Source organism: Dunckerocampus dactyliophorus, chromosome 13 (assembly GCF_027744805.1).
Source record: "Dunckerocampus dactyliophorus isolate RoL2022-P2 chromosome 13, RoL_Ddac_1.1, whole genome shotgun sequence".
Lineage (NCBI taxonomy): Eukaryota > Metazoa > Chordata > Actinopteri > Syngnathiformes > Syngnathidae > Dunckerocampus > Dunckerocampus dactyliophorus.
In genome coordinates this window covers 30,631,757-30,659,030 of record NC_072831.1, presented here as the reverse complement: position 1 = coordinate 30,659,030, position 27,274 = coordinate 30,631,757, and the positions used below count along the sequence as shown (strand labels likewise).

Genomic DNA, 27,274 nt, shown 5'->3' with positions numbered 1-27,274 from the left:
TGTTAATTTAATACTACAAAATAGATGTATTATTTATTTATTGTTAAATATTTACTACAATACAAAATAGATGTATTATTACTTATTAAATATTTATTCAATAATAATACAAAATAGATGTATTTACTTATTAAATATTTATTTAATAATACTACAAAATAGATGTATTATTACTTAATAAATATTTATTCAATAATAATACAAAATAGATCTATTTACTTATTAAATATTTATTTAATAATACTACAAAATAGATGTATTATTACTTATTAAATATTTATTCAATAATAATACAAAATAGATGAATTTACTTATTAAATATTTATTCAATAATACTACAACAAAGATGTAGTATTGAATTATTGTTAAATATTTATTTAATAATGCTACAAAATAGATGTTTTATTTCCATGATGATAGTAAATTCTATTTGTTTATTAGTTACATATAATAAAATCATCCATATATTATTATTATTTTAAAAATATGATGTAGCCATAAAAGAATATCTTGCTGATCTTCTGTTTCCTTGCCGTTGCTTTGAGCCGAGTACTTCTGGCCATAAAGCTGCTATCGTACAGTACTTACTTACTTACAGTATTTTTACGCCAATAGTTGACGCCTGGTTGAGTGTGAATCAACAGCGCCTCTGCTGGTGAAACACAAGTACTGAACTCCGTTTCAGCTCACGTGCTTCAAGAAGCACCATTGAATAGTTTGGGGACGTGTAGCATGGAAAGTGTGTAGCGCTCCAAAGTGAGCAAAGCGTGTTTGTATCAAGGTTCCTGCAGGCGTACGCTTGTGATGTCATGGATCACTAACTTAACGCCGTTCCTGGCTAGGGCGTGGCCGTCCACTGCATGCACGGCCACGGCAGAACGGGGACCATGCTGGCCTGCTACCTGGTCAAGACGAGGAAGATGTCCGGCATCGACGCCATCAACGAGATCCGCAGACTCCGCAAGGGCTCCATAGAAACCCACGACCAAGAAAAGGCGGTGGTGCAGTTTTATCAACGTGTGAAATAGCTTTGTGCCTGTCAGCTGATGTTTACGTTAGGTGGGGGTGTCCCAACCTTTCCCAGCAAGGGCCACATAGTCGAACAATGAAAGCATGCAACTTTGCCATGTTGATATTTTAGGGTAAGGGTAAGATATGCTCACACTTTCACCTCTGCTTTGTCACCTAGCTGAAACATTATTATTATTATTATTATTATTATTATTATTACTACGACTACTATTGACTTCACATTGCTCTTTTTTCCCCATCTTGCTGGTTCTGTAAATGACAAATAATTTCTTCAATAATTTTTGCCATTTTCTTGTCCTAATATTATCACTTTTTTTGTGTTGTTTTTCATAATATCACAGCTTTAAAAAAAATAACATTTTTCTTTAAAGAAAATTTGCAGTGATCATTTCACTGATGACTGCTGTAAAGGAAGGCCTTTGGATGCTAGGATGCTATTCCTGACGCTATGCTACACAGGAAGGGACAAAACCAAGCACATTAAAGTTGCACACGAGAGGAGGTCATATTTCCACATTGGATTGTAAACGCCGCCATAGTGAGGATAAGCAGCATAGAAAATGGATGGATGTTGACGGTGGCGGCAGCGGCAAATAGACACTAAAACAGGCCCTTTACGCTCATTCCAAAGTGTCATTGAAGGATAAGCTCTTTTACACTTACCATTCCCTTCATCTCCATGTCTCGTCCTCGTCAGACACGCTCGTTTCATCACCGGTCATGTGATGACAGCTGCCGGAAACGCCCTTTTTCTATACATGTCATTTTTACCAATTTACGTTGGCTTTCAAAAAACCCACAATGTAGAACATAATTCCATGCTTGCGTGCCTCGTGGGCGTGGCTGTGCTTTGCTGCGTGCGGGGCCTGGTTGGTTCTCTTGTGGCCGCTGTGGTGTGGCGTGTGGGCGGCCGTGGTGGCGTGGTTCCTGCTGTTCTGGTGATGGCCGGGGCTGCCTTTATTCTCCTAAAGTCATTAGAATGACTTTTCCTACTCCTATTATTAGACTTTATTCTCCTAAAATGACAGCTGTTTTTTTCAATGTTTGCTTTGCATTTTTCCAAATATTTTCTGACAGTTCTTTTCGTAATACAGTTTGATCAATGCTCACTCCCTCGCTAGAAATGAATGAATGAATGAAGGCTGCTTGGTGGTACATTACGGTCTATCATTTGTCCAAACATGGAAACACAAGTGATCACCACGGGGCAGCAATGTCACAAAACATTGATGAGCCATTAGCTTACAAGACATTAGCTTAACATTGCATGAAGTCATGGCATGGCATGTCCCACATAAGAGTGGAAAAAAGGTCCTCCTCCCACTCCGTGTGGAAGTGGTACGTTTTGGGCTGCTTAAGTTCAGAAGAAATACATTGTTAGATTTCCATACATTTCTATATTATTTGGCCTTTATCCTCATAACATTTTATTTTTCCGCAACCTAGTGTTCCAAAAATGAGAACTATTTGTTGTTTTGTTTCTCATAATATTACGACTTAAAAAACCCAAACATGTTTTTTACTATGTCATGTTTTTTCTTTAATATTAGTTTTCGTGTTAAACGCTACTTCGACTGTGGCGGGCCACTAAAAAGAACAGGCCAGGCCACACTTTGGACACCCCAGTAGTGAGCGATGCTAAAGTCAATCGCTCGCTACTTGAGTCTGTGGCATCAGCATAATGGCATGCGTAGTTTTACTGCGTATTGCCAAACTGTACACGTCATTGGGACACCCAAAGCTTCCAGCACGGTTTATGTGCTTGATGGCGGAGAAAAGAGACGCTGGCACTCCTTGAATGTGAGCTTCTCTGGAGCCGTGTTGTCGTGCAGGTGGCTGTGGATCAACACAATACTTGACTTTTACCACCGGGACACAAACAATAACCTCACTTCATCTTCCTATGTCAGGAACTCAGCACTCACTTTTGAAACAGCGGGGTGCCGTGAAGGCATTCGCCTGGTCTGGGATCTGCCAAAGAGTGATAAGACAAAGGATAACCAACTGCGCTTTCTCATGTGTATGAATGACTCTTTGCCACACAGCTTTGTCATGGATCACCTTTTGTCTCATCCTTTGGGACGGGAAGGCTTTTAGTCTTCTCTTTGAAATTGCTGTCTGGGTTTCCTGGAGCGGTTCTCTCATTCTAGAGGAAGACGTCACATATTATTATTATCATGCATGCACTTCATTATGTCTCCCAAGCTGCAGTGCGCCAAAGAAAAGGAAAGCCATGGCTACGGACATGAAAATGAGCATCATAAAAAGCTCCTCGTTAAGGATAAAGATGATTGAATGCTCGAGGGGTCATGGATTCTGTGCACTGCTACAAGGAGATCTGTTTTTTCTGTAGTTTGTCAGAATGATGACTTTAGAAAATAAAAATGGCAAATAATAGTTTTTTTTCCAGTTGGATCACTTCTTTCTCGTAATATTATGACTTTATTGTTCTATAAATGTTTCAGCTTTGTTAGTAAAAGTGAGATGTTGGATGTTCCCACTTAATGATCTCCGTAAGGTGACAGCTTTTCTTTCTCGTAGTGTAAATTTATTCTCCTCATAGAACTTCATTCTTTGTTTTATCTTTTGCTTCTCATAATATGATGACTTATTTTTTCTGAAATATTTCAACCATTTGCCTCTAAGAATGATCCCCACCACCTCCCCCATAAGATGACAAACGTTTTTTTGATAATATGACTTCATTCTCCCTACCCGGGACGCGACCTCGTTTCCTAAAATGTGCAACTTAATTCCTTGTTGTGTTTTGTCTCATAATATTGTGACTTCAGAAAATATATTTTTTTTAAATATTTCAACTTTCTGCTTCTAAAAATGACATGTTTTTCTTCCTTATTCTCGTGAACATCTGTCCTTGTTTCCCGAAGATGACCATTTTTTGTAATATGGTGACTTTCCTAATCTTTGGACTTGATTCTGATCAAACGACTTGCTGTTTTTTCCAGCTGCTGTTGCTGTTGTTTTCTTGTTGAATCGTGTTTTTAGAATGTGCCATCAGCCCGGAGTCTGCTGCACTTTGGACCCCCTTGGTATGCGGTGGGACTGACTTAGACTACTAAAACTGGACTCGGGTCACAATCTAGGGGCGGAGCGTGTTTGTAAGCACGGGTATAAAAGCTGCTGCAGCCACCAAGAGCAGCACTTACGAGTAAAATGTCAAAGTAGCTAGCCAGTAGCAAATGAAGTATTTTTGGCAGAATAAGAAGGACAAACGGACGCGTCTTGTAGTCCCATTGCTTACCTGAGCTCTGGTGCCCAGCTGCTGTTTCATCACCATCACGTCCGCGTCCTCATCGTCATCTCCTTGTTGCCGCCTCATCTGAAACCGCCATTCCAGGCTGAGTTTGTGCAGTCGTTGGGCCTCCTCGGCGCTGCGCTCGGCTTTATCCTCCAGCTTCCTCGCCTCCTGCTCCAGGAGCTCCAAATCTTGTGGCCTTGGTTTTTCCTCCAGCTTCTCCTGGGCCTCCGTATGCTCCTGCAGGTCTTTTGGCCTGGTCGGACCGGTGCCCTGCTTGTGTTGGGTCGGAGGTTCTTGGAAGGAAACCTGCTTGGTGGGAGTGATGCTCACTTGGTGTTTTGCTGGCAGAGGTAGCTTCTTGGCAGCAGGGATGGGGCATCCGTAGTTGTGTCGGAGGATTTCACTCAGCCTCGGTGCCACCACAGAGGAACTCTGCTGGAAGGTGGTGAGCGGAGGATTGGCCTGGATGGCGAGTGCCCTGGTGACAGGGATGTCTACGCGTACGGGCTGGATGGAAGGCGTTGGTGTGGCTTGTTGTGAGAACGGAGTTCTCCAGACTCGGGTGCAAGTGCCCTGCTGTACCTTGGATTTGTCAGAGGAGATGTCTTGGGAGGAGAAGCTGGGCCGAATTGGCAGCTGTGAGTATGTTGTGCTTTGCTGGGCACCCTGGCTCTGCCGTGGCTTCTGACGTTTGTCCAGCAGGGGGCCTCCTGTGTCCACACACAAGTTCTCCTGCGAGAGAGCTGGACGCTACACAGGGAAGATTCCACACATTCTTATGCTAATCTTTTACATTTCATGAACAAAGCATCGTCATTGTTTAGGACTGGTTTTTAACTTCTAAAAATGTCATTTAACAAGAAAACTGAAAAAACGGCAGCAAAAGTGGAAACATCTGCATTAATTTTACAAGAATAAAGTCAAAATAGGAGGAGAAAAAAGTTGTACTCCTCTAGAAAACGCATCATTTTACAAGAAGAACGTCATAATTATCACCAAGAAAAATAACCTGATTTAGTAGCGCGCTATTATGACAAACAACAACAAAAAAGTTGTAATTTATGAAAAATTAGGTTGCAGAAAAAGTTGCAATGTTCTGAAAATAGTGGAATTATTATGAGAATTAACTGATATTATGGGAGTAAAGTCATGAGAATTAACTCATGGGAATAAAGTCATAATATTTTGAGAATTAATGTCATGATCCGTGTGCTGCTCTGCTGCCCCCTTGTGTCCTCTTGTTGCAGCACATGCGTGAGTCTGCAGGAGGGCTAATGGGACACACCTGCAGACAATTCTTAAGCAGCAGCCACAGCCAGTAACAGTGCAGTAACTGATAAAGTCCTAATATTATGAGAATGAACTGATAATATGGGAATAAAGTCCTAATATTATGAGCAAGATAGCATCATTTTTGTAGCAAGGTGAAATATAAAAAAGGCGTAATAGTATGAGAAACTAAGAAGTGAAGTCGTCATTTTTGGAAAATTAGGTTGTGCAAAATGTTCCGAGAATAAAGTCATAACATTATGAAAAAAAACGTATAAAAATGATTTAAGAAGAAAGTTGAAATATTTGGAAACTACCAAAGTAAAAAAACAACAAAAATGGGGAAAAAAAGAGCAAAGAATGAAGTTGATAGTAATAATATGTTTTTTCCGTTGTGACAAAGCTGAGATGAAATACGTACAAGTTGTGAGCACATCTGGACCAAATATGAAGGTGGCAAAGTCAACAAGTGATAAGAGGTTGCTTTAGTGCCATGCTAACAGGGTGGCATGATGATTTACCATGAAGGACCTTTTGTGTCCTCCTAAAGGCCTCAAACACACTTGGAACATCTGCTGTGGTTGACTGCGTGCAGATGTGCGCTTGTCCTGCGATGTGAGGGCCGGGAGCGTGAAAGAGTCTCTGTGAAGCATCTAAACATGGACAGGAGACGCCATTGTTGTCATTTCAAACCCTTTCATCCGTGAAGCATTTTTAGGAGATGAAAGGAGGATGTCAGAGGGGTCACAAGATTTCGCCACATTAAAACGGAATCTCTATTGATTTATTTTTATGATTATAGCAGCGGTTTATTTGGCGTCAAAATACTTTTTCTTGTTTAACGTCAATGGTCAGCATCTCAAAACGCACCTGCATTGTTTTGTGACTCAGTCAAATAAAAACGTTTGTCCAGTCACATGTTTCCATTGTACTTTTCCTAAAAGCGATGTTAAAATCTCATCTTGTCCCAAGTGGAGGAGTTGAAGTACCTCGGGGTCTTGTTCACGAGGGAGCTAAGGATGGAACATGTGATGGAGACGAGGGTTGGTGCGGCTTCTGCAGTGATGCTGACTCTGCATGGGTCCGTTGTGGTGAAGAGGGAGCTGAGCCCAAAGGCAAAGCTCTCAATTTCCCCCCCATCTACATTCCCACCCTCACCTGTGGTCATGAGCCTTGGGTAGTGACCCCAAGGACAAGATGGCGGGTACAAGCGGCCCAAAGGAGTTTTCTCCGTAGGGTGGCTTGGCTCTCCCTTAGAGATAAGGTGAGAAGCTCATCCAGGAGGAACTCAGAGAAGACACACTGAACCCGATGAGGTGGCTCGGGCACCTCCCTGGGGAGGTGTTCAGGTCACGTCCGACTGGTAGGAGGCCTTGGGGACGACCCGGGACACGTTGGAGAGACTATGTCTCTCAACTGGCTGGGGAACGCCTAGGGACCCGCCGGGAGAGAGAAGAAAGTCTGGGCTTCCCTGCTTAGGCTGCTGCCCCCACGACCCCACCTCGGAAAATTTTATCGAGTGGTTAGCATGTTTTATCCACCTCAAAATAATTATAATAATCTCAATCTCGTGCATCATCTGGAGATTTGAGAGCGCTTGTGACACCCCCTGGTGGATATATGTTGAACATTCATACATCAGTGGAAAGGTCGGAAGCAGATTTATTCCCTTGCACATCTTCATCACCATCATCATCTTCATCCTCCGAGGCGTAACCTGGGGGAATGCAAAGTAAGAAGAGTGCAGTGAAGAGTCAAGTGTGGGGGAGCATAATGGACACCACCCACTGGCCACGCTGGGGTAGGAGCGATACAACTGTTGGTCGTTGTGCATGATCCTTCCTCGCCCGCACCGACCCCCCGGATGCTGCGGTGGACCCTCAGCATTGCACTGGAGGAGCTCCTTCCAGTTGGCCCTGCAGTGGCTGCTATCCTCCCCTTGGGGACGAGAAAGTGGTCATTTGGTGAGAAAGCGCAGATGTGCGCTTGTTACCTGCGGCGATGGCAGCGGTCGGACCACAGAGCAGAGCCCGCAGACCGTGGCGGTCGGCGGCAAACTTTGCAACTTTTAAGGAGACAGCGGGGCCCGTTTGCGTCATGATGGCTGCTGCCCTGACACCACAGGAAGCAAACATTAGGATTGAGGAAATGTTCCTCTTTGTCAGGCGGCGCTACCTTTCTTGGCTGAGGCCCAGCAGGCTGTGGCTGTCCACGCTGAGCAGCTGATCCCCCGCCGCTAACCGACCGCTCTGCACCCAACATGCAAGGTTTGAGGAGCGGCGGACCTCGGCGTGTGAGGTGTGTCACCGTGACAACTCACCATGGCGGCCGGTCCTCCCTTGACGATGGACTTGATGTAAATCCCAAGGTGGTCCTGTCCCGCCCCCTGAGGCACAAGTGGAGGAGGATGCTAATCAGATCAGACGTTTGGCAGGAGAGCTGCAACAACGACTTGATGATTCATCGATGATCCAATTCATCCATCGCTACTCCTTGAGTCATTTTCGTCTAAACATGTCCACATCCTCCCATTCCAGTCTTTCAGGTGTGAATATTGTTGAATTTCCTCAGTCGTCCATGATGAAAACAAGCTAGATAAGATGTTTACACATCAGCTTTGACTTTGGAAACTGTGATGGAGATTTTTGTCTCTTTTGTTGCCGACCAAAGCAGTAACGGTTTGTTTGCTTGACAGTGGTTTGGTCTGTCAAGGCAGGCGTCTTCCCGGCGTGGCCACGTGGTGAACAATGAAAGGATGCAGTATTTAGTAAAGCAACAACGTGTACATGCAGTACTTCATCTCAGCTTGGTGGAAAACATCCAGTATTTCTTCTTCAAGTACCTTCATACATTTGTTGGTAATATTATGACTTTAGAATCATAAAGTCATCATAATCAATAAATCATTCATATTATGACAACGCTATTTTTTGTTTTGTTCCTTTTTGGCATAACATTACAACTTGAAATTAATAACATATTTCTTCTGTATTATGCTGTTCATAATATTCCAGCTTTATTCTAATAATATTTCAGCTTTATTCTCATAATATTCCAGCTTTATTCGCGTCGGAAGACAACTTTTCTCTTAATATTTAGACTTTATTTTGGTAAAACTACAGCTGCTTTTTCCGTTTCTGCTGGTTTTTGTTGTCGGTGTTATAAAGTCATCATCCTGACTTTATTCCCATAATAGTTGGACTTTCTTGTCATCATGTTAGAACTTTTTCTGCAACCTAATTTTCCAAAAATGACAACTTCATTTTGTTTTGTTTGCGTCTCGTAATACAACAACTTAAAAAATAGTCTACTAAAATGAGATTATTTTTCCTTATAATATTATGAGTTTATTCTCGTAAAATTGCGGCTTTTTTCTTGTTAGAATGCAACATTTTTTATTCTCGTAAAATTAGAGCTCTGTTTTCTATTTATGCTGGGGGGTTTTTTCAAATTTTACAACTATTTCAACTTCCTTCTTGAAAAAGTTGTTCTGGTATATTATGACTTTATTCCCATAACATTCTAACTTTTTCCCAAACCTAGTTTTCCAAAAATGACAATATTACATCATTTTTCTTTCCTATTTCATCTTTATGCTCCTAAAATGATGTGATTTTTTTCTCCTGACATTTCGAGGTAACCGTCATAAAACGTTTCTACTCTTCATATTGCGACTTTATTCTTGTATAATTACTGCTGGTTTTTCTGTTTTTGTTGCTTTTTAGTTTTCTTATGTTTGCCACAGGCCGCAAATGGCCCATCCTTTGGAACCCCCATGGTCTGGGGCCCAAGCGACTGCCACAAGTTTGAGATGAAACGTATGACCTTGGCAGCCACAATGCTGACGCCCAAGCTGCTGTGTGGAGGCTTCCTCAGGGTGAAGGTCACGCCCTCTGGCTCTCGCTGGCTTTCCTTTTCATGAGAAAACAGTCAGTCTGGCAGGACTGCTGGAGGCACGTGGCCGTCTGTGTGTTACCATAGATGGACTTCCAGCAGGTGCAGGTGTTTGAGTAAAGAAGACGGTCCAGTCAGCGTCAGGGTTGTGCTGGGAGGTGAACCAGCAGAGGCCTACAGGCGGAAGAAGGAGAACCTCACAGGACTTGGCTTGCTTTATTGTGTCACATTGTATTGCCAGTCCATTACCTCTGTGGCAAATGGGCTCCAGGAACTCCCTGAAGCCGGGAGGGATTCCTCTCACACTGCAGCAGGAGTACCCCCCCTCCGGCAGCAGGAAGGGCAGGCGGAGGTGAAGGCTCTCCTCCAGCTCGACGTCTCGTCCTTCCCGCTCGATCTCTGCATCCGCAGACGCCTTTGCGGCCGTCACCACGGCATCGATCAAATCCTGCGGCAAGACCGTGACAATTACGTCAGAGAATACACGCCCACCTCCACGAACCACCTGTGTGCCCCCCTGAACAGGCATGACCAATCAACTTCCATCAAATCCAACTCTTACAATATTACAACTCAATGCTACGTCAAGCCAATCCAAAGCATTTTTACTCCGTTTATTCTTGTAAAATCACAACTTTTTTCACATCATATTTTTACTTTTTTTCCAACTAGTTCAACTTCCTTCTTGTATTTTTTATTTCTCGTAATGATGACTTTATTCCCTTCATATTTGGACTTTTATTCTTGTAACATGATGACTTTATTGCCATCAGTATTTTTTTCTTGAATATTTCAACTCTATGCAACTAAAATGTGATTATTTTTCCTTATAATATTATGAGTTTATTCTCATGAAATTGCACTATTTCAACTTAGTGGTTAGCATGTTGGCTAGTGCTTAGCACGTTGGCCTAGTGGTTAGCACGTTGGCTAGTGGTTAGCACGTTGGCCCAGTGGTTAGCACGTTGGCCCAGTGGTTAGCATGTTGGCCTAGTGATTAGCACGTTGGCCTAGTGATTAGCACGTTGGCCTAGTGGTTAGCACGTTGGCCTAGTGGTTAGCACGTTGGCTAGTGGTTAGCACGTTGGCCTAGTGGTTAGCACATTGGCTAGTGGTTAGCACGTTGGCTCAGTGGTTAGCACGTTGGCCCAGTGGTTAGCACGTTGGCCCAGTGGTTAGCACGTTGGCTAGTGGTTAGCACGTTGGCCCAGTGGTTAGCACGTTGGCCCAGTGGTTAGCATGTTGGCCTAGTGATTAGCACGTTGGCCTAGTGATTAGCACGTTGGCCTAGTGGTTAGCACGTTGGCCTAGTGGTTAGCACGTTGGCTAGTGGTTAGCACGTTGGCCTAGTGGTTAGCACATTGGCTAGTGGTTAGCACGTTGGCCCAGTGGTTAGCACGTTGGCTAGTGGTTAGCACGTTGGCCCAGTGGTTAGCACGTTGGCCCAGTGGTTAGCATGTTGGCCTAGTGATTAGCACGTTGGCCTAGTGGTTAGCGCGTTGGCCTAGTGGTTAGCGCGTTGGCGTAGTGGTTAACACGTTGGCCTAGTGGTTAGCATGTTTTTAGCATGACTTTATTCCCATCATATTTGGATTTCATCCCAGTAATATTTGAACTTTTTCTGCAACCTACTTGTCCAAAAATGACACATTTATTTGTTATTTAGTTTTTGCTAACATTTAGCGTCTTACCTTCTTTTCCAACTTTAAAAGACTTGATCTTTCCTGATAATAATCAGGATCATTATTTCTCATCATAGTTGGACTTTGTTCTTTAAAAGGACTGCTGATTTTTCCCTTTTTGCTGGGTTGCGTTTAGTGTTCTTGTTGGTGAAAAAAAGGTGTTTTTTTCGAATGTCCCGCAGGCCGGTAAAGAGCACACGTGATCGTGAAGGAGGAGTAAAGCCTTACAGCGGGGATGTCGGGCTCGTCGCTGGCGTAAAAGTATCCTGCTAGCAAAGCTTGCATCTGCAGTGAGTTCAGCTTGAAGCAGGTGTGCTGGATGTGCTTGGCGTCTTGCGTGGTGTACTTGGCCATGGTCAGAAGCATGGTTGCCTGGAAGACAAGAAGAACGCACGCTGTTTGTTTTGAAGATGAGGCGCTGCTTCTGCCGGGGTGACCCCCACCTGGATGATCCGCCCCAGGTGGCAGTCGGCAGCCAGCTCCAGGCCCTGCCTCTCCGCCCAGGCTCGGATGCCCGTCAGCCTCTGGCGGAGAACCGCCCCCCAGTAGTGGGAGCGCAAGCCCGAGGTGGCGGCATCGGGGCTCATGAGGCAGTTGAAGAGCCAGGAGCTGATGAAGTGGAAGAGCTGGGAGAAGAGCTGAATGGCGAGGGTGGGGTTGACCCGGCAGCGTCGTAGCAGCGACATGGTGTCCAGCAAGGTGTTGAGAACCATCTCTGTCACGGAGAGCAAACGTCTATGCGACAGGCAGCTCTTCTCAGCGTGAGGTACGCATGGTTTCAAGGGGGTGTCACCTGTCCCAGGGGGCAGCAGACCGTGTTGCTCAGGATCCATGAAGAAGGTTGGCAGGTGCTTTTGTAGCTCACTCTGGAGACCGCCGATCAGGTGGCTGGGGGGAATAAAGCACACAATAGCAAATCCAGATAGAAATCTGCGGAATGGGCGTCCCCACCTGTAAGCTTCGTGCACCAGGAGGGACAGGTCCAGCTGACTTTGCCGCGTGAGCCCGCTGAGGTCCTTGTCGTTTTGGAAGAAGTTCAGCAGCTCGGAGGTGTTGGCCATCCAGAAGGCCAGAGCGCCGGCGATGCCCTGCTGCCTCTGAAAGAATCTTTAGGTCACATGACCGGACGGAACGGTGTGAAGCTCACCGTGGACTTGCCTGGATGACTTCGCCGGTCATGGCCGCCATTTTGTTGGCCATGGAGGTCACATTGCACGTCCTTCCTGGCGATGAGGAAGCGGGACCTCGCAGCGCCGAGCAGCCCGCGGCGTAGAGGGCGTACGCTGGTGAGAGCTTGAAGTGAGCAGTTGAGCTGCTGGAGCAGTTGATGACCGCAGACACGAAGGCTTCCCCACCTGGCATCAAGAGGAGGACGAGTGGGGTTACCGCCAAGCACTGCGTGCAAAACAGCGTCATGCTTTACTTTTGCAGCACGACTTCTTACGGCATGCGTGTCCCGCCCCCCGCCCCCCGCACTTTCTGAAAATATCATTTAACAAGACAACTAAAAGGACGAGTGGCATAGAAGCCGGAAAACTAAAAATAAGACAAAAATTGAAAAGTTTGCAGTCATTTAGCAAGAATAAAATCAACTTAGCCAAAGAAAAAAGATGTTATCTAACAAGAAAAACGAAGTAAAGAAATAAATATTACGAGGAACAAATGAGGTTATCCCATTAGCAGGTAGTTAAAATAAACACCTGCAGTGGTGACATGAAGAGAAAGCAAACAAATGTTACGAGAATAAAGTCATCATTCACAAGAAGGAAGTTAAAATTGTTGGAAATTAACTAAAGCAGAAAATGGAGAAAACAGCTGCAATTTTAAGACAATAAAGTCCAAATGTGAAGAGAAAAAAGTCAGATAACGACAAAATAGGAAAAATAACAATAAATAAATTTTTGGAATGTGGGAAGAAACCGGAGTACCCAGAAAACCCCCCCACACACGGGGAGAACATGCAAACTACACACAGAAATGCCCAACGGAGAATCCAACCCAGATCTCCTGACTGTATGGCCAACATGCTAACCACTAGGCCAACATGCTAACCACTAGGCCAACGTGCTAACCACTAGGCCAACGTGCTAACCACTAGAACAACGTGCTAACCACTAGGCCAACGTGCTAACCACTAGGCCAACATGCTAACCACTAGGCCAACGTGCTAACCACTAGGCCAACGTGCTAACCACTAGGCCAACATTCTAACCACTAGGCCAACATTCTAACCACTAGGCCAGCATGCTAACCACTAGGCCAATGTGCTAACCACTAGGCCAACATGCTAACCACTAGGCCAACGTGCTAACCACTAGGCCAACGTGCTAACCACTAGGCCAACATGCTAACCACTAGGCCAACGTGCTAACCACTAGGCCAACGTGCTAACCACTAGGCCAACATTCTAACCACTAGGCCAGCATGCTAACCACTAGGCCAACGTGCTAACCACTAGGCCAACATGCTAACCACTAGGCCAACGTGCTAACCACTAGGTCAACATGCTAACCACTAGGCCAACGTGCTAACCACTAGACCAACGTGCTAACCACTAGGACAACGTGCTAACCACTAGGCTAACATGCTAACTACTAGGCCAACGTGCTAACCACTAGGCCAACATGCTAACCATTAGGCCACTGTGCAGCCTTCATGAGAACCAATAAAAACAAAATCAAGTTTCAATTTTTGGAAAATTTGGTTGTGTGAAAGGGTAAAATGCAGGGGTGTCCAAAGTGTGGGCCAAGTGCCATTTGCAGCCACAGATTAATGAAAGAAATTTAAGTTTAGAGACAGTTTAATGACAGTTTAATAATGAAAGAAAGCTTTGAAAAGAACTAAAAAAGTGGCCCCCACATCCTTGGATTTTCAGTATGCGGCCTTTGATGGAAAAGGTTTGGACACCCCTGGTGTAATGTGACAAGATATGTCCATCCATCCATCCATTTTCTATACCGCTTCTTCCTCATTAGGGTCGCGGGGGCATGCTGGAGCCTATCCCAGCTGACTTTGGGCGACAGGCGGGGTACACCCTGGACAGGTCGCCAGCCAATCGCAGGGCACATATAGACAAACAACCATTCACACTCACATTCATACCTATGGGCAATTTAGAGTCGTCAATTAACCTCACCTGCATGTTTTTGGGAATGTGGGAGGAAGCCGGAGTACCCGGAGAAAACCCACGCGCACAAGGGGAGAACATGCAAACTCCACACAGAAATGCCCAGGGGAGAATCGAACCCAGGTCTTCCCGATCTCCAAGCTGTTACTGTGTTGGCCAACGTGCTAACCACTAGGCCAACATGCTAACCACTAGGCCAACATGCTAACCATTAGGCCACTGTGCAGCCTTCATGAGAACCAATAAAAACAAAATCAAGTTTCAATTTTTGGAAAATTTGGTTGTGTAAAAGGGTAAAATGCAGGGGTGTCCAAAGTGTGGGCCAAGTGCCATTTGCAGCCACAGATTAATGAAAGAAATTTAAGTTTAGAGACAGTTTAATGACAGTTTAATAATGAAAGAAAGCTTTGAAAAGAACTAAAAAAGTGGCCCCCACATCCTTGGATTTTCAGTATGCGGCCCTTGATGGAAAAGGTTTGGACACCCCTGGTGTAATGTGACAAGATATGTAATCTGAAGAAATTTCTTTTTAGAAGAAAAAGTTGAAATTGTTGTAAAATGTAAAAAGAACAGCAGAAATGGAAAAAAGCTGCCATTTATTGAGAATAAAGTCCAAATATTCCAACAAGAGAGTTGAAGAGAGTTAAAATATTACAGATTAAAGATTTTTACACTCACAAAACAAAACAACCTTAGGTGGAGCATTATGTTGGAATGTTACCAGAATAAAGGCCAAATATTTACAAGAAGAAAGTTGGAATAGTTGGAAGAAACATCTGTAATTGGACAAATTGGCAATTGGCAAAACATTAGGACACCCCCGCCTTCCAGTATGAGCTAAAAGTAGCTTCCCAGACTTGCACTCACCGTCGTCACTGAGCCAAATTCCAAGCGGTAATCCGAGCTGCTTCAAGACACCCCAGTGACCACTTCCTGTGTGCCTTCTTGCCGCTGGTAGGAAACAATACATATCAGTAGATGCACTGGTAGGTAGATAGACATGCAGACAGATAGATAGATAGATAGATTAGGTAGGTAGGCCAGGTAAGTAGGTAGGTAGGTCAGGTAAGTAGGTAGGTAGGTCATGTAAGTAGGTAGGTCAGGTAAGTAGGTAGGTAGGTTATTGATCTCCAGGAGGAAGTGACCATGACATGAATCATCAAGCGGAAGATGTCGCCGTGAGGAAAAGCAAGCGTATGACTTACGAGCGTCTCCCTGCCTTTGGTTTGCTGGGGGCTCTTGGGGTGCTTGAGGAGTCTGGTTTGCTGCATTTCCACGTGAGCTGGATGTGGATTGAATAACGAGGATGTTCATCCATCTCAGTGCAACCAAAGACAACTCAAATGTTTTACCCGTCAGGCACTTTCTTTTTCTTCTTTTCTTTTCTTGACCTCTTAAAGGTCTGGATCATGCCCCCCTTCCCTTTATGATGGCTGCTCTCCTGTGTTGATGGAAATGTACACATTTCTATCACATTTGTCTGTTTTTCTATTTGTTTGTTTTTTTATTGGCCCACAGCACATTGTAAAAATATTCTTAACAAGAAAAAAATGGAAAAAATAGCCGTCATTTGACAAGAATAAAGTGAAAAGGAGAGAATGATGTCATAGCGTAACATAACGAGCAACATAACACGACTTTAGGGGCAAACACTTGAAACATTAAACACACAAGATGTTGATTTTAAAGTCCTACTATTATGTCAACAAACTTGACGAGAAGAAAGTTGAAGTAGTTGGGAAAATGAAGCTGTAAAATCCAAATATTCAGAGAAAAAAAGTCCCAATTTTACAAAAGAAAAATAATGTCATTTTAGTACCAGAGAGTTGAAATACTCCAGAAAAAATACGTTCTTTTTTTTTAAAAGTTCGATTATTATGAGAAACAAACAAAACAAAATCAAGTTGGATTTTTTGGAAAATATTATGGGAATAAATATCATGGTAATAAAGTCCTAATATGATGGGAATAAAGTCATAATATTATGAGAAGAAAATGTATTTAGATTGTTTGACAAGGAAACTGAAATATTTGGATTTCTTTTTTTAAAGCAGCAAAAAAAAAGAGCAAGGAGTGAAATTGTTATTAATGTGTTTTTTCATCTACTGTATTTTCACAACCATAAGGTGCACCTAAAAGTCTTAAATTTTGTCCAAAATGGGCGGGGCACCTTATAATGCGGCATGCCTTATGTGTGTACTGAGTTCCAAAATCTGTAAGTGTTGCTGTGTGACTTTTATGAGCTCTCAGCTCGACTGACTGGGAGCGTCTCCTGCCGACACGCTGCTTGTACAGAGGAAAGGAAAGGTGGACGTGACTGAGGACGCTAAAGGCACGCCCCAGTAGTTATGTAAGTATATTTTATGGCGCCATCTATCCATCCGGGCAAGGACCACCATGGCGCAGCAACATCCAGCGGATTACAAGGAAAGCTGGCCATCTTCCGCTCCTACTGCAGTAAAAACATTGCAGACAAACACATCCAGCCCAACTACATTACCAACATGGACGACGTGCCGCTCACGTTCCACATCCTGGTGAACCACACTGTAGAGAAGACCAACACGGTAGATACACACAACGGGACACGAGGGGTCGGCTTTCACTGTTGTGCTTGGTTGCCATAGTAATGGACAGAAACTGCTACCTGTGGTGATTTTTAAGAGGAAGACGCTGCCCAAAGAAAAGTTTCCAGCCGGACCAATAAAAGGGGCTGGAAGGACGAGGAGAAAATGGCTGAGTGGCTGAGTGACGTGTACGGAAAGAGACCGGATGTTTTTTCCCACGCGTCACCACAGTCGCTGTGAAAAACCAAGTGCAGCAAATGAACTCGGAGCTTAACATCATTCTGGAAGGCTTGACGAAGGAACTCCAACCGCTGGACATCGGTGTAAACACGGCATTTAAAGTCAAGTTGTGAGCGGCGTGGGAGCAATGGATGACAGCTAGCGAACACAGCTTCACTAACACTGGGAGGAACCGCCGTGCGAGTTACGCCACAATTTGTGAATGGATTGTGGATGCTTGGTCTAACGTGTCTGATGCACTGTTGTTGGAGCTTTTGCTTCTTAGGCGCCGCACGGCAACGAGACTGACTGACAATGACGACAGGGAAACCTGGCGTGTTTGATGGAGAACTTGCCCCGCTGTTCATTTGGGATACAAAAGATGAGGACTTTGATGGATTTGTGGATGGGGATTGATCAAAAATAACGTGAGTACATTGTTAAATACTTCAATAAAGTACAACCCAACTCAGTTTTGCTCCCGCTGGCTTTTTAAAAACATACTATAGCATGCATGCTAGCGTATTGTAGCGTCGCTGGGAGCACTTCCTGTTCCCCAGCGTGCTTTGCGGTAGTGTTTTGGTGCAAATGCTCTTAAAGTTACATGTTTGAGCTACATAGTTGTTAGTTATTGTTCTGCATAAATAGCGGTAGAGTCTTGTCTGTTTTTGTGTTGCTGTGTGATGTTTTTAGTTGTGCACCAGGACTGAGACTGTTGTGTTGAGTGATGACTGTCCTGCTTTCAAGTGGCTTTGATAAACTGAATGAGAGTTCTGCTCTTAATTTATCTAAAGAAATAAAGCACTACCACTTCCTCAGTGACTCCTGAATGCAACAGTTTGTTTTAGTGTGAATGCATGCTACCGTATGTTTGACCAATACGGTGCGCCTTATGGTCGTAAAAATACGGTACATGACAAAGCTGAGATGAAATATAAATAAGTCGTTAGCATGTCTATATGTCTTGCGTTACAAAATCTGAAAATATGAGAAAATATTCCATAGATTTTTCACCACGTGGCCCTCCCTGGAGGAAACAGCTTTGGAACACGTCTGCCTTAAGATGCCACCATCAGCCAGTGTTGAAGACACGTACCTCTGTTCTCTCCTTGCTTTGCTTGAGCACAAACCGTCCCTCTCTGTGGTCTGAGTTCCAGTTCAGCTGAACCACCAAAGGTCTTTCATCCGGGCCCAATTCACGTTCTTATCAAGCACAGGAAAAAGTCACCAAAAACAAAATTGAACTCTGATGCCTCACGGTCTACTTTGATGGGGGATCAAGAAGCTCCAACTCGAACCGAAATGTACGCCAACCCAATCCGAAAGAAATTATCCCACCCCCATCAGACCCAGAACACGATGTTATAGCTTTACAGCTGTTGTTGTACTTGCATAACGCATATTCATGAATGGTGAATAAAAGGAACATTCAAGCTTACTTTTGCCTTTTGAAACCCTCATGAGTTCAACAAAGAAGTCATGGCAAAACAGGAAGGTGGTGTTGAGGAGGAAGGCGTTGTCTTTGGGAACAGTCACGTCTTCATTGAAGGTCACAGTAAGCTTTATCCCTTTCATTCATCATTTAGAAATATGCTTTTATAATATATAGTTTTAAGCATGTACAGCTACAATTGTAAAAGTATAAAATCGTGTTTTGTGTTAACATTTTTTAGAGTCAACCGCTGATGGCAACGTAGACGAGGGGCATAGCTGACTTCCGCTTCCGGTTGCCATTTTGTTAGCAAGCTAAATATGCTAACCAGGAAGTTTTGTGGTAAAAATGCATCAAAAACACGGGGAGGACTCACGCGGCGTATTAAAAACACGATTGTACGCTAGCGTGAAAATGTACACGTTAACCAAAAAACACGCGTACGCTAACCGAGGTTCCACTATGCTGTAACATCGCCGGGAGTGCTTTTTTTAAAAAAAGTTGCTCAAGACACGAAATATAGTCCGCTACGCTGCTCGTCTATGTCGTCATCAAAAATGTTAACACAAGACACGATTCTTTATCATTTTCCACATATTTACAAACATAGCGATGGTTTCTGAAGCGAACGTGGGAATATTTGGGTTTTAAACAGAATGAACACGGTGAGCACATGAACACCGACGATCGACACCACAGTTTTCTCATGGAAGCGCTCAGACAGCGGAGCCTTCGTCCCGACAGTAACAGCAAATATAAAAGAAAATGGTGCGTGCTCACAGACAGTTTTGCTGGCTACGTTGCAAAAGAAATGCAACCGTTCAGTATGGTTATATGGCATACACGGCGTCCATTTTAAGCAACACACTTCACGTACAGGCGACTTCGGTGTCCAGCTAATGTGGCTCACGCATTGAGTACCATCTAGTGGTTCAAATGTCAATTACACCACTCATGACAATAATTCATTCAAAAGTGGTTTAAAAAAAAATGATGGAGGATAACCTGTAGCAGTTCTGCAGCAGCAAGCTGTGCGATGGTGACCGGCCTACGAGCCCTGGTTTAAGCAGACAGTGCCCAACTCAAACACCGTATGCAAGGGTGCAGCGCCACGAGCGCTACCTTTCACCTGTATCGCCGTGCATCTCGTAGAGACGGTAGCAGTCGCTCAGCATTTTCAGATCAGGCCGGAACTTCTCCCAAAGAGCTTGGACAACCTCGCGTGTGGAGGTGTTGCTGCAAAAACGGAGGCACTTGGTGGCCACGTTTCCCCCGGCGGGATCTTCCAAGTAGAAGCGCATCACTCCCTGAAACGCCAGGTCCTGACAACCACACGCGCAACACTGCTCATGCTGGCTTTGCTACGATGTGCCACTCTTGACATTTTACACCTGGGGTGTCCAAGCGTTTATCCACTGAGGGTCACATGGTAAAAATGAAAGGACGCAACTTTGCCACGTTGACATTTTGTCATATCAGGTGAAAAAAAACGACAGCTTTGACATCTTTTTCCCCATTGTTACTGACAAATATTTTATTAATCTTAGTCAGTTTCTTCTGGTAATGTTAGGACTTTATTCCCACCATAATAGAACTTCTTCTCCAACCTCATTTTCCACAAATAACTGCTTTATTTTATTTTGTTTTGTTTTGTTTTGTTTGTTTCTCATAATATGATGAGTGTATTTTCATGGTTTGGCCGGTCCTGGGACTCCAGAGCGACTCATATGTGTTTATGTACCACACTGACCACAGAGGGCCCTCTAGGCTTGTGTGCCAGTATCATCTGCTCCTCCTATCCAACGTAAATGCAATGTAAATATAAAGTTGCAACACAAATAATATTGTGGTGAAGTGGTTATGTTATGTTGTTTAGGCTGTTAGGTTGACGTAGCACCTGTTCACGTTACGTTGACAGACGCCTATTTAGCCTGTTGTTGTGTTTAGTTACCTTTCAAGATCAAATGTCTGTTCTTGCTCTCTGATTTGATTTTAATAGACCCTGAGGTACCTAAACTCCTCCACTTGGGGCTGGATCTCTTCCCTGACCCAGAGATGGCACTCACCCTTTTCCGGGCGAAAACCATGGACTCGGACTTGGAGGTGTTAATTCTATTCTCGGCTGCGAACCGATCCAGTGAAAGTTCACGGCTCGATGAAGCCAGCAGGACCACATAATCTGCAAAAAGCAGAGACTCAATCCTGCAGCCACCAAACTGGAACCCCTCAATGCCCTGCCTGCGCCTAGAAAATATGTCCATAAAAGTAACAAACAGGATCAGTGACCAAGGGCAGCCCTGGCGCAGTCCAATCCTCACTGGAAACTGCTCCAATTTATTGCCGGCAATGCCAACCAACCTCTGACACTGGTCATACAGGGAACGAACAGCCTGAATTAGCTGGTCCAATACGCCATGCTCCCAGAGTACTTCCCACAGAATTGCTCAAGGAACACGGTCGAATGCCTTCTACAGTCCACAAAACATATGTAGACTTGTTGGGCAAACTCCCGTGCACCCTCAAGGACCCTGCTAAGAGTGTAGACTGATACACACTTCCAGGACGTAAACCACACTGCTCCTCCTGAATCCGAGATTCAACTATCTGGTGGATCCTCCTCTCCAGAACCCCTGAATAGAGAGACGCCCCTGAGATGCCAAATGGTGGTCCAGAATCCCTTTGAAGCTGTCTGGAAGTCGTTCTCCATGACTTCTTTGAACTCCTCCTATGTCTGAGTTTTTGCTTCAGCGACTGCCAGAGCTGCGGACCGCTTGGCCTACCGATACCTGTCAGCTGCTTCCGGAGTCCGATGAGCCATAAAGGCCCGATAGGACTCCTTCAGTTTGACGGCATCCCTCATCACTGGTGTCCACTAACACGTTCTGGGATTACCGCCACGACAGGCACCGACCAACTTACGGCCACTGCTCCGATCAGCTGCCTTGACAATGGAGGCACAGAACATGACCCATTCAGACTCAATGTCCGCCACCTCTCTTGGAACATGGTCAAACCGCTCCCGGAGGTGGGAGTTGAAACTCCTTCTGACAGGGGACTCTGCCAGTCATTCCCAGCAGACCCTCACAATATGTTTGGGCCTTCCAGGTCTGACCAGCATCCTCCCCCACCATCGGAGCCAACTCGCCACGAGGTGGTGATTGGTTGACAGCTCTGCCCGTCTCTCCACCCGAGTATCCAAAAAGTGTCTAAAACATATGGCTGCAAGTCCGATGACACGACCACAAAGTCAATCAAGTTCCGCCGTGGGTGTCCTGGTACCAAGTGCACATGTGGACACCCTTATACTTGAACATGGTGTTTGTTATCGCCAATATGTGACGAGCACAGAAGTCCAGTAACAAAGCACCGCTCAGGTTCATATCAGGTTGGCCATTCCTCCCAGTCATGCCTCTCCAGGTCTCACTGGCGCTGCCAGTGTGAGCGTTGAAGTACCACAGCAGAACAAAGGAATTCCCTGAGGTAGCACACTTCAGTACTTCCTTTAGAGACTCCAAAAAGGGGTGGGTATTCTGAACTGCTGTTAGGCGCATAAGCACAAACAACAGTCAGGAGCCTTCTCCCCACTCAAAGTTGGAGGGAAACTACCCTCTCATTCACCAGGTTAAACTCCAACATACAGTCCGCAAGGTGGGGCGCAACAAGAATTGCCACCCCTGCCCGTCGCCTCTCACTTAAGGTAAGTCCATCCCCTCTCAACCTCGTGCACCAGCTCAGGCTCAGTCTCAATTCCATGTCCCAAGAGCTAGCTTCTACAGCTGAGGATTGGACCGCCAAGGTCCCCGCCTTCGGCTGCCACCCGGCTCACTCTGCACCCGACCCATTTGGCCCCTCCCAGTAGTGGTGAGCTCATTGGAGTGGGGACCTATGTTGTTTCCTCATGCTGTACCTGGCCAGGCCCCATGGGCGTAGGCCCGGCCACCAGACGCTCGCCATCGTGCCCCTCCTCCAGGTCTGGCTACAGAGGGGGGCCTCGAGAGCTGCGTCCGGGCAAGGGAAAACGTGGTCCAATGGTTTGTTTCACCATCGAGGTCTGCTGAGCCACTCTTTGTCTGGTCCCTCATCTAGGACCTGTTTGTCGTGGGTGACCCTACCAGGGCCATAAAACCCCCCGACAACTTAGCTCCTAGGGTCATTGGGACACGCAAACTCATCCACCACGATAAGGTGGTAGCTCAGGGAGGAGTATTTTGGCTTTATGCTTGTAAAAATACAGCTGCTTGGGCGGTGGCCGGTCTGCGGCGTGGCGGGGGGCGGGGCGGGCGGGGGCATCTGCTTGGGCACCGGGGGCCCGGTCGTGCGGTGCTTGCTTCTCTGTCCCTCCCTGGCGCCTCTGGCCTGCGTGCTTCGTGGGTGTGGCCGTGCTCCGCTCCGTGTGGGGTCCGGTGCTCTTGTGGTCGTCGTGGTGTTGCTCCCTAGCCGGCCGTGGTGGTATGCGGGGGGCGCGTGGGCGCGGTTCCCGCTGTCCTGGTGGCGGTCGGATGTGCCTTGGGGCGTGTGGCTGGTCCGTGGTGTTTGGCGGTTTGGGGGTGGCGCTGCGGACGCTACCTCCGGTGGGGCTCCGGTGTTGGGGGGCGCTGGGGGTATCGCCTCTGGGGGTTTGGTGGGCCGGACTGGGCATCCTGGCGGGCCGGGTAGGGCCTGTGGTGTGTCCTGCGGCCTGTGGCTCGCCCGAGCCTGGGCTGTGGTGGGCGGCCGGTCGGCCATGTGTCCTTGGTCCCCCCCTGCTCGGTTTGGGCGGCGTTGGGGTGTGGGGCCCCCGTCCTTCCTGTGCCACTGCACCACCTCACATATTTATAGGACTTTGGGGGGTGGCCTATGGTCGGGCGTGATTGGGGAGGGGAGCTGCCTTGCGGGGCTCCTTTGCTCCTGCCGTGCCACTGACCTGTTGCCCCCCAATTTTAATCGCAGAATAGACACTTAGGGTTTGGGGGGGCTGGTCAGGTGAGGGGCCCTCCGAGCGGCAGCTGTCCCCCGATTTTAATTGCACCATTAGCTATCATCCACATACACCCCATATACATGCACACAGATACACCATCCTCTTTTATTTTATTTTATTTATTTATTTATTTTTTTAATTGCATTATAGACACAATCACACCTTATCACATACACGGGTGGGGCGGGCTGGATTGGGGTGCCTCGTGCACCCCGGCGTCTGCCCGCCAGGGTCGGCGGTGTGGCCGGGGGCCTGGCCGTCGCGGTGGCTCGCCCGGGGCGGCCTGGCCTGTGGGGTGCCCTTGTCTGGTTCGCCTGCCCTTCCCTGGGGTGGCCCTCTGGGTCCTGTTGATGCCGGGGCTTGCGCCGGGGGGGCGGCTTGCGGTGCTTCCCCTGGACTGACACGTGCTGCGGGCGCCTCTGCGCTCTTGGGGCGGGTTCGGCGGTCTCCGGGGGGCGGTGCCGGTGCTGCGGGTGGCCCGTGTGCCGCCGTGGCGGCTGGTGGTTGCTGCGCTGTGGCGGCTGCTGGGGCGCCGGGCCAGCTGGTGGTTTGGGGCTTGGTCATGCTTGCGCGTACTGTGGGCCTGGGTGGCGGGGTGGGGGTGGGGGGGCGGGTGCCCTGGGGCCGGGCCCGCTGGGGGGGGTTGTGCTCTGCCGGGCGCTTGGGCGTTTGTCGCCGTTGCGCTTTGTGCTCTGCCGGGCCGCTGTCTGTGTCCTCGCCTCCCCGGTCTGTCTGTGGGCTTGTCGGGGGTGGGGCTCCGGTGCGCCGGTGGTGCGCTGTCGGCTCTGGTGGCGTGTGGCTGGTCTAGCTTCTGGTGGTTTGTGGGGGCCGTCGGCTGGTCTGCTGCTGGTCTCGCCTTCTCGGCTCTGGTGCTTGGCCTCCCTGCGGCTTGGGGTGTGGTGCTCCCGCTCCCTCTTCGGGGTTTGCTGGCCCGCGGGTGTCGGTTGGCGCTTTGTGGTGGTTCGCCTGGCTGCTCGCCCGTTTTCCCGCCTGCCTGCTCAGTTTCCCGCTTTCCTCCTCGCTGGCTCCCCTGTCTGCCTTGCTGGCGGCGTCCCACCGTTGGGAGAGTGTGGCCTGGTGTCTTCCTGCTCCCCGGCGGTCTGCGCTCTCCGCGCCTGGGTTCTGGATTGTATGTCTGGGACCCCGGGGTCCCCGGCTCCGCTGCTCCTTGGGTTACCAACGGGGGATAGGGTGGGGCTTCCGGGTGTCGGGCAGTCGACCACTGTGTGTGTGTGTGTGTGTGTGTGTGTGTGTGTGTGTGTGTGTGTGTGCGCGCGCTTGAGTAAGTAGGTGTGTGTATGAGCGTGCGCGTAGGGGTGTGTATGTGCGTAAGGAGTGTGTATGTGCGTGCGTGTGGGTGCGTAGGAATGTGTACTGTATGTGCGTGCGTGTGTGCACTTTTATTTATTTATTTATTTTAGTTATTTTTTTTTTTTGGGGGGGGGGGGGGGGGGGGCATACAGGGGTCTGCTCCGTGGGGTCGGGTGCTGGGTGATACATCCCTGCTGCCCGTGCCTCCGCCGGGTGGGTGGAGGGTGTGCCTCCTGCATCCCTTGGCGGGGCGGCCCTGTGTCGGGGGTCGGGCGGGGGTTGGCCCGGGGCGGGCCGGGCTCCGCTCCCTGGGGGTGTGGGGGGGCGGTGGGCGGGAATTGGTGCTTCCGGCGCGGGCGGGCTTCTTTCCGGTTGTGGAGGCGTCTCTGGGCCTGCCGGTTTGTGGCCCCCGGTACCCGTCTGCCTTTGTGGGGTGTGATCTCTCGCTGGTCTCAGGGGTTGGCAGTCCGCCGGCCCGCTGGCGCCGTGTCCTTGGCTGGGATTACCTCTCTTGGGCCCCTTGCTGGTCTTCCCGGGGGGGAGGGCTCTCTGGGCTGGCTCTTGGGGCGCTGATCTTTGTGCTGCCTGCCCCTATGGGCCTGGTGACCTTCTGGCGGCCGGGGCCCGGCCTGGCTATTTGGGGCGGGGCTCTCTGGGAGGTTGAGGCGGCCCCTTTCCTTTCATGCATTCTCAGTGACAATTACACGCCCACACATTTCTGCACCTTTACATATATATGAAGTCTTCCTCACATACAGAGATACCTGTACATATGCACACTCACAGTATATACGTACTTCCCCACATTACTCACTGAGTTAACCAGGGTGTTGTTATGTTGTTGGTTTTATTACAGCGACGGTGATATCAGCAGTATGACTATATATATATATATATATATATATATATATATATATATATATTTGGGTTTTTTTTTTTACAATGATGTGCATTACAGTACTTTTCATTCTGTTCACTATCATGGATAATCATTTCATTACTACAATTATGTGTGACTGTTTCAATGTGGTATTGTCATTGTGATCATTATCATAGTTCATCATTTCATGACTGCTATTATGTGTGACTGTTTCAATGCAGTGTTGTCATTGTGATCACTATCATAGTTCATCATTTCATGACTGCTATTATGTGTGATTGTCATTGACAGCTTCGTCATTGTGGTTGTTGATATTGTTTTGTCCTTATGTCCCTGTTCGTCTTGATAGTTGTCACAGACATTTATTTGCTGATGTCGTTCTGTATGTTTTTGTTGTTCTGTCACTATTGTTGTTGTTGCTGCTGTTGTCCTTGTCTCTTGTCTCTCTTTTTTTGTTTTTGTCCCCCTCTCGTCCCCCCCCCTCTGTTTCCTTTTCTCTTCTTCTCTGTCCCCTCCTGCTCCGGTCCGGTCGCTCCAAATGTGCTTTATAACAAGCATCAAGGTCGAATAAATTTTGTATGACAGGGGAAGTGTATATCACACTTCTCCCTGGGAGAGTAAATCTGTTGAGCACTTGACGGCATTTAGATCTACAATTCTATCTGCTTTAAAGGCTGGACAGGACAGGTGAAAAAAAAAAAAAAAATACAGCTGCTTTTTCCATTTCTGACGTATTTTGTTTTCTTTTTCCAACTATTTCAACTTTCTTCTTGTAAATGTTCTTCTGGGAATATTTGGACTTTATTCTTGTAATATTAAGACATTATTCCCATAAAATTATGACTTTATTCCCATAATATTAAGACTTTATTTCCATAATATTAAGATTTTATTCCCATAATATTCTGACTTTATTCCCATAATATTAAGACTTTATTTCCATAATATTAAGATTTTATTCCTATAATATTCTGACTTTATTTCCATAATATTATGACTTTATTCCTATAATATTTTGACTTTATTCCTATAAATTATGACTTTATTCCCATAACATTTCCATAATATTTTTTTCCAACCTAAGTTTCCCAAAATGACAATTTTATTTTGTTTTGGTTGTTTCCTATAATCTTTTTTTTAAGTAAATTCTGTCTCTTTAATATTTCCACTTCATGCCACTAAAATGATGTTATTTTTCTTCAAAATATTCCATTATTCTCACGAAATGATGACTTTTTCTCATTATATTCCAACTTTTTTCTCTTAATATTTTGACTTCGTTCTGGTAAAATTGCTGCAGATTATTTTTCGAGTGTGTGGCCCGCCAGTAAAAAGCGCTTTGGACACCCCCTGTTTTCCAGAATGAGCTGAATTGGCAATTTTCAGCAGCGATGCTTCGTGCTGCAGGTTGCTCACCTTGTCCGGTTGGCTGATCTCAAACAAGTCCAGTCTGCTGTTGTTCCACCGTCTGATGACGTGGGACAGTTTTTCCCGCTCTCCCTCGTTTTCCAGCATTTTTGCACCAGTGAGCCGTCACCTTTCCGTCCGAGCGACTCCTGCAGATAACCTCCGCAGGAACACGGGACGATGCCCCCACAGACTAAGCCATTCTCAGCTGTTGTTGTCGCCCATTGGCTGTAAA

At 46.6% G+C, this 27,274-nt stretch overlaps 2 protein-coding genes across 9 annotated transcripts in view; one reads left to right on the top strand and one right to left on the bottom strand.

Moving 5' to 3' along the window:
- Positions 1–10,365, top strand: part of dusp23b (dual specificity phosphatase 23b) — a 14,218-nt gene extending 3,853 nt beyond the window's left edge. For both annotated transcript variants that reach the window (XM_054795785.1, XM_054795786.1), the window contains exon 3: positions 843–10,365. In XM_054795785.1, coding sequence (XP_054651760.1) covers positions 843–1,028 — 186 coding nt within the window. In that variant the 3' untranslated portion in view covers positions 1,029–10,365. The remainder of the gene's footprint in view (positions 1–842) is intronic.
- On the bottom strand, positions 1,315–27,274 carry LOC129192142 (afadin). 7 transcript variants are annotated; one of them, XM_054795774.1, is made up of 24 exons: positions 27,049–27,274; positions 19,611–19,803; positions 18,146–18,252; positions 15,616–15,704; positions 15,469–15,545; positions 15,131–15,214; positions 12,295–12,491; positions 12,088–12,233; positions 11,930–12,024; positions 11,580–11,851; positions 11,365–11,508; positions 9,704–9,902; positions 9,537–9,628; positions 9,386–9,472; positions 7,881–7,946; positions 7,736–7,809; positions 7,554–7,672; positions 7,349–7,498; positions 7,198–7,277; positions 6,082–6,213; positions 4,295–5,041; positions 3,094–3,178; positions 2,958–3,003; positions 1,317–2,868 (listed from the first exon to the last, which is right to left on the bottom strand). In XM_054795774.1, the coding sequence occupies exons 1-24, from the start codon at positions 27,145–27,147 to the stop codon at positions 2,787–2,789; spliced, it is 3,462 nt and encodes a 1,153-aa protein (XP_054651749.1). In that variant the 5' UTR covers positions 27,148–27,274; the 3' UTR covers positions 1,317–2,786. The 7 variants fall into 7 exon arrangements, with proteins under 7 accessions (XP_054651746.1, XP_054651748.1, XP_054651747.1 ...); XM_054795773.1 differs by having other exon boundaries at positions 1,316–2,868; positions 11,930–12,233; XM_054795772.1 differs by having other exon boundaries at positions 1,316–2,868; positions 11,580–12,024.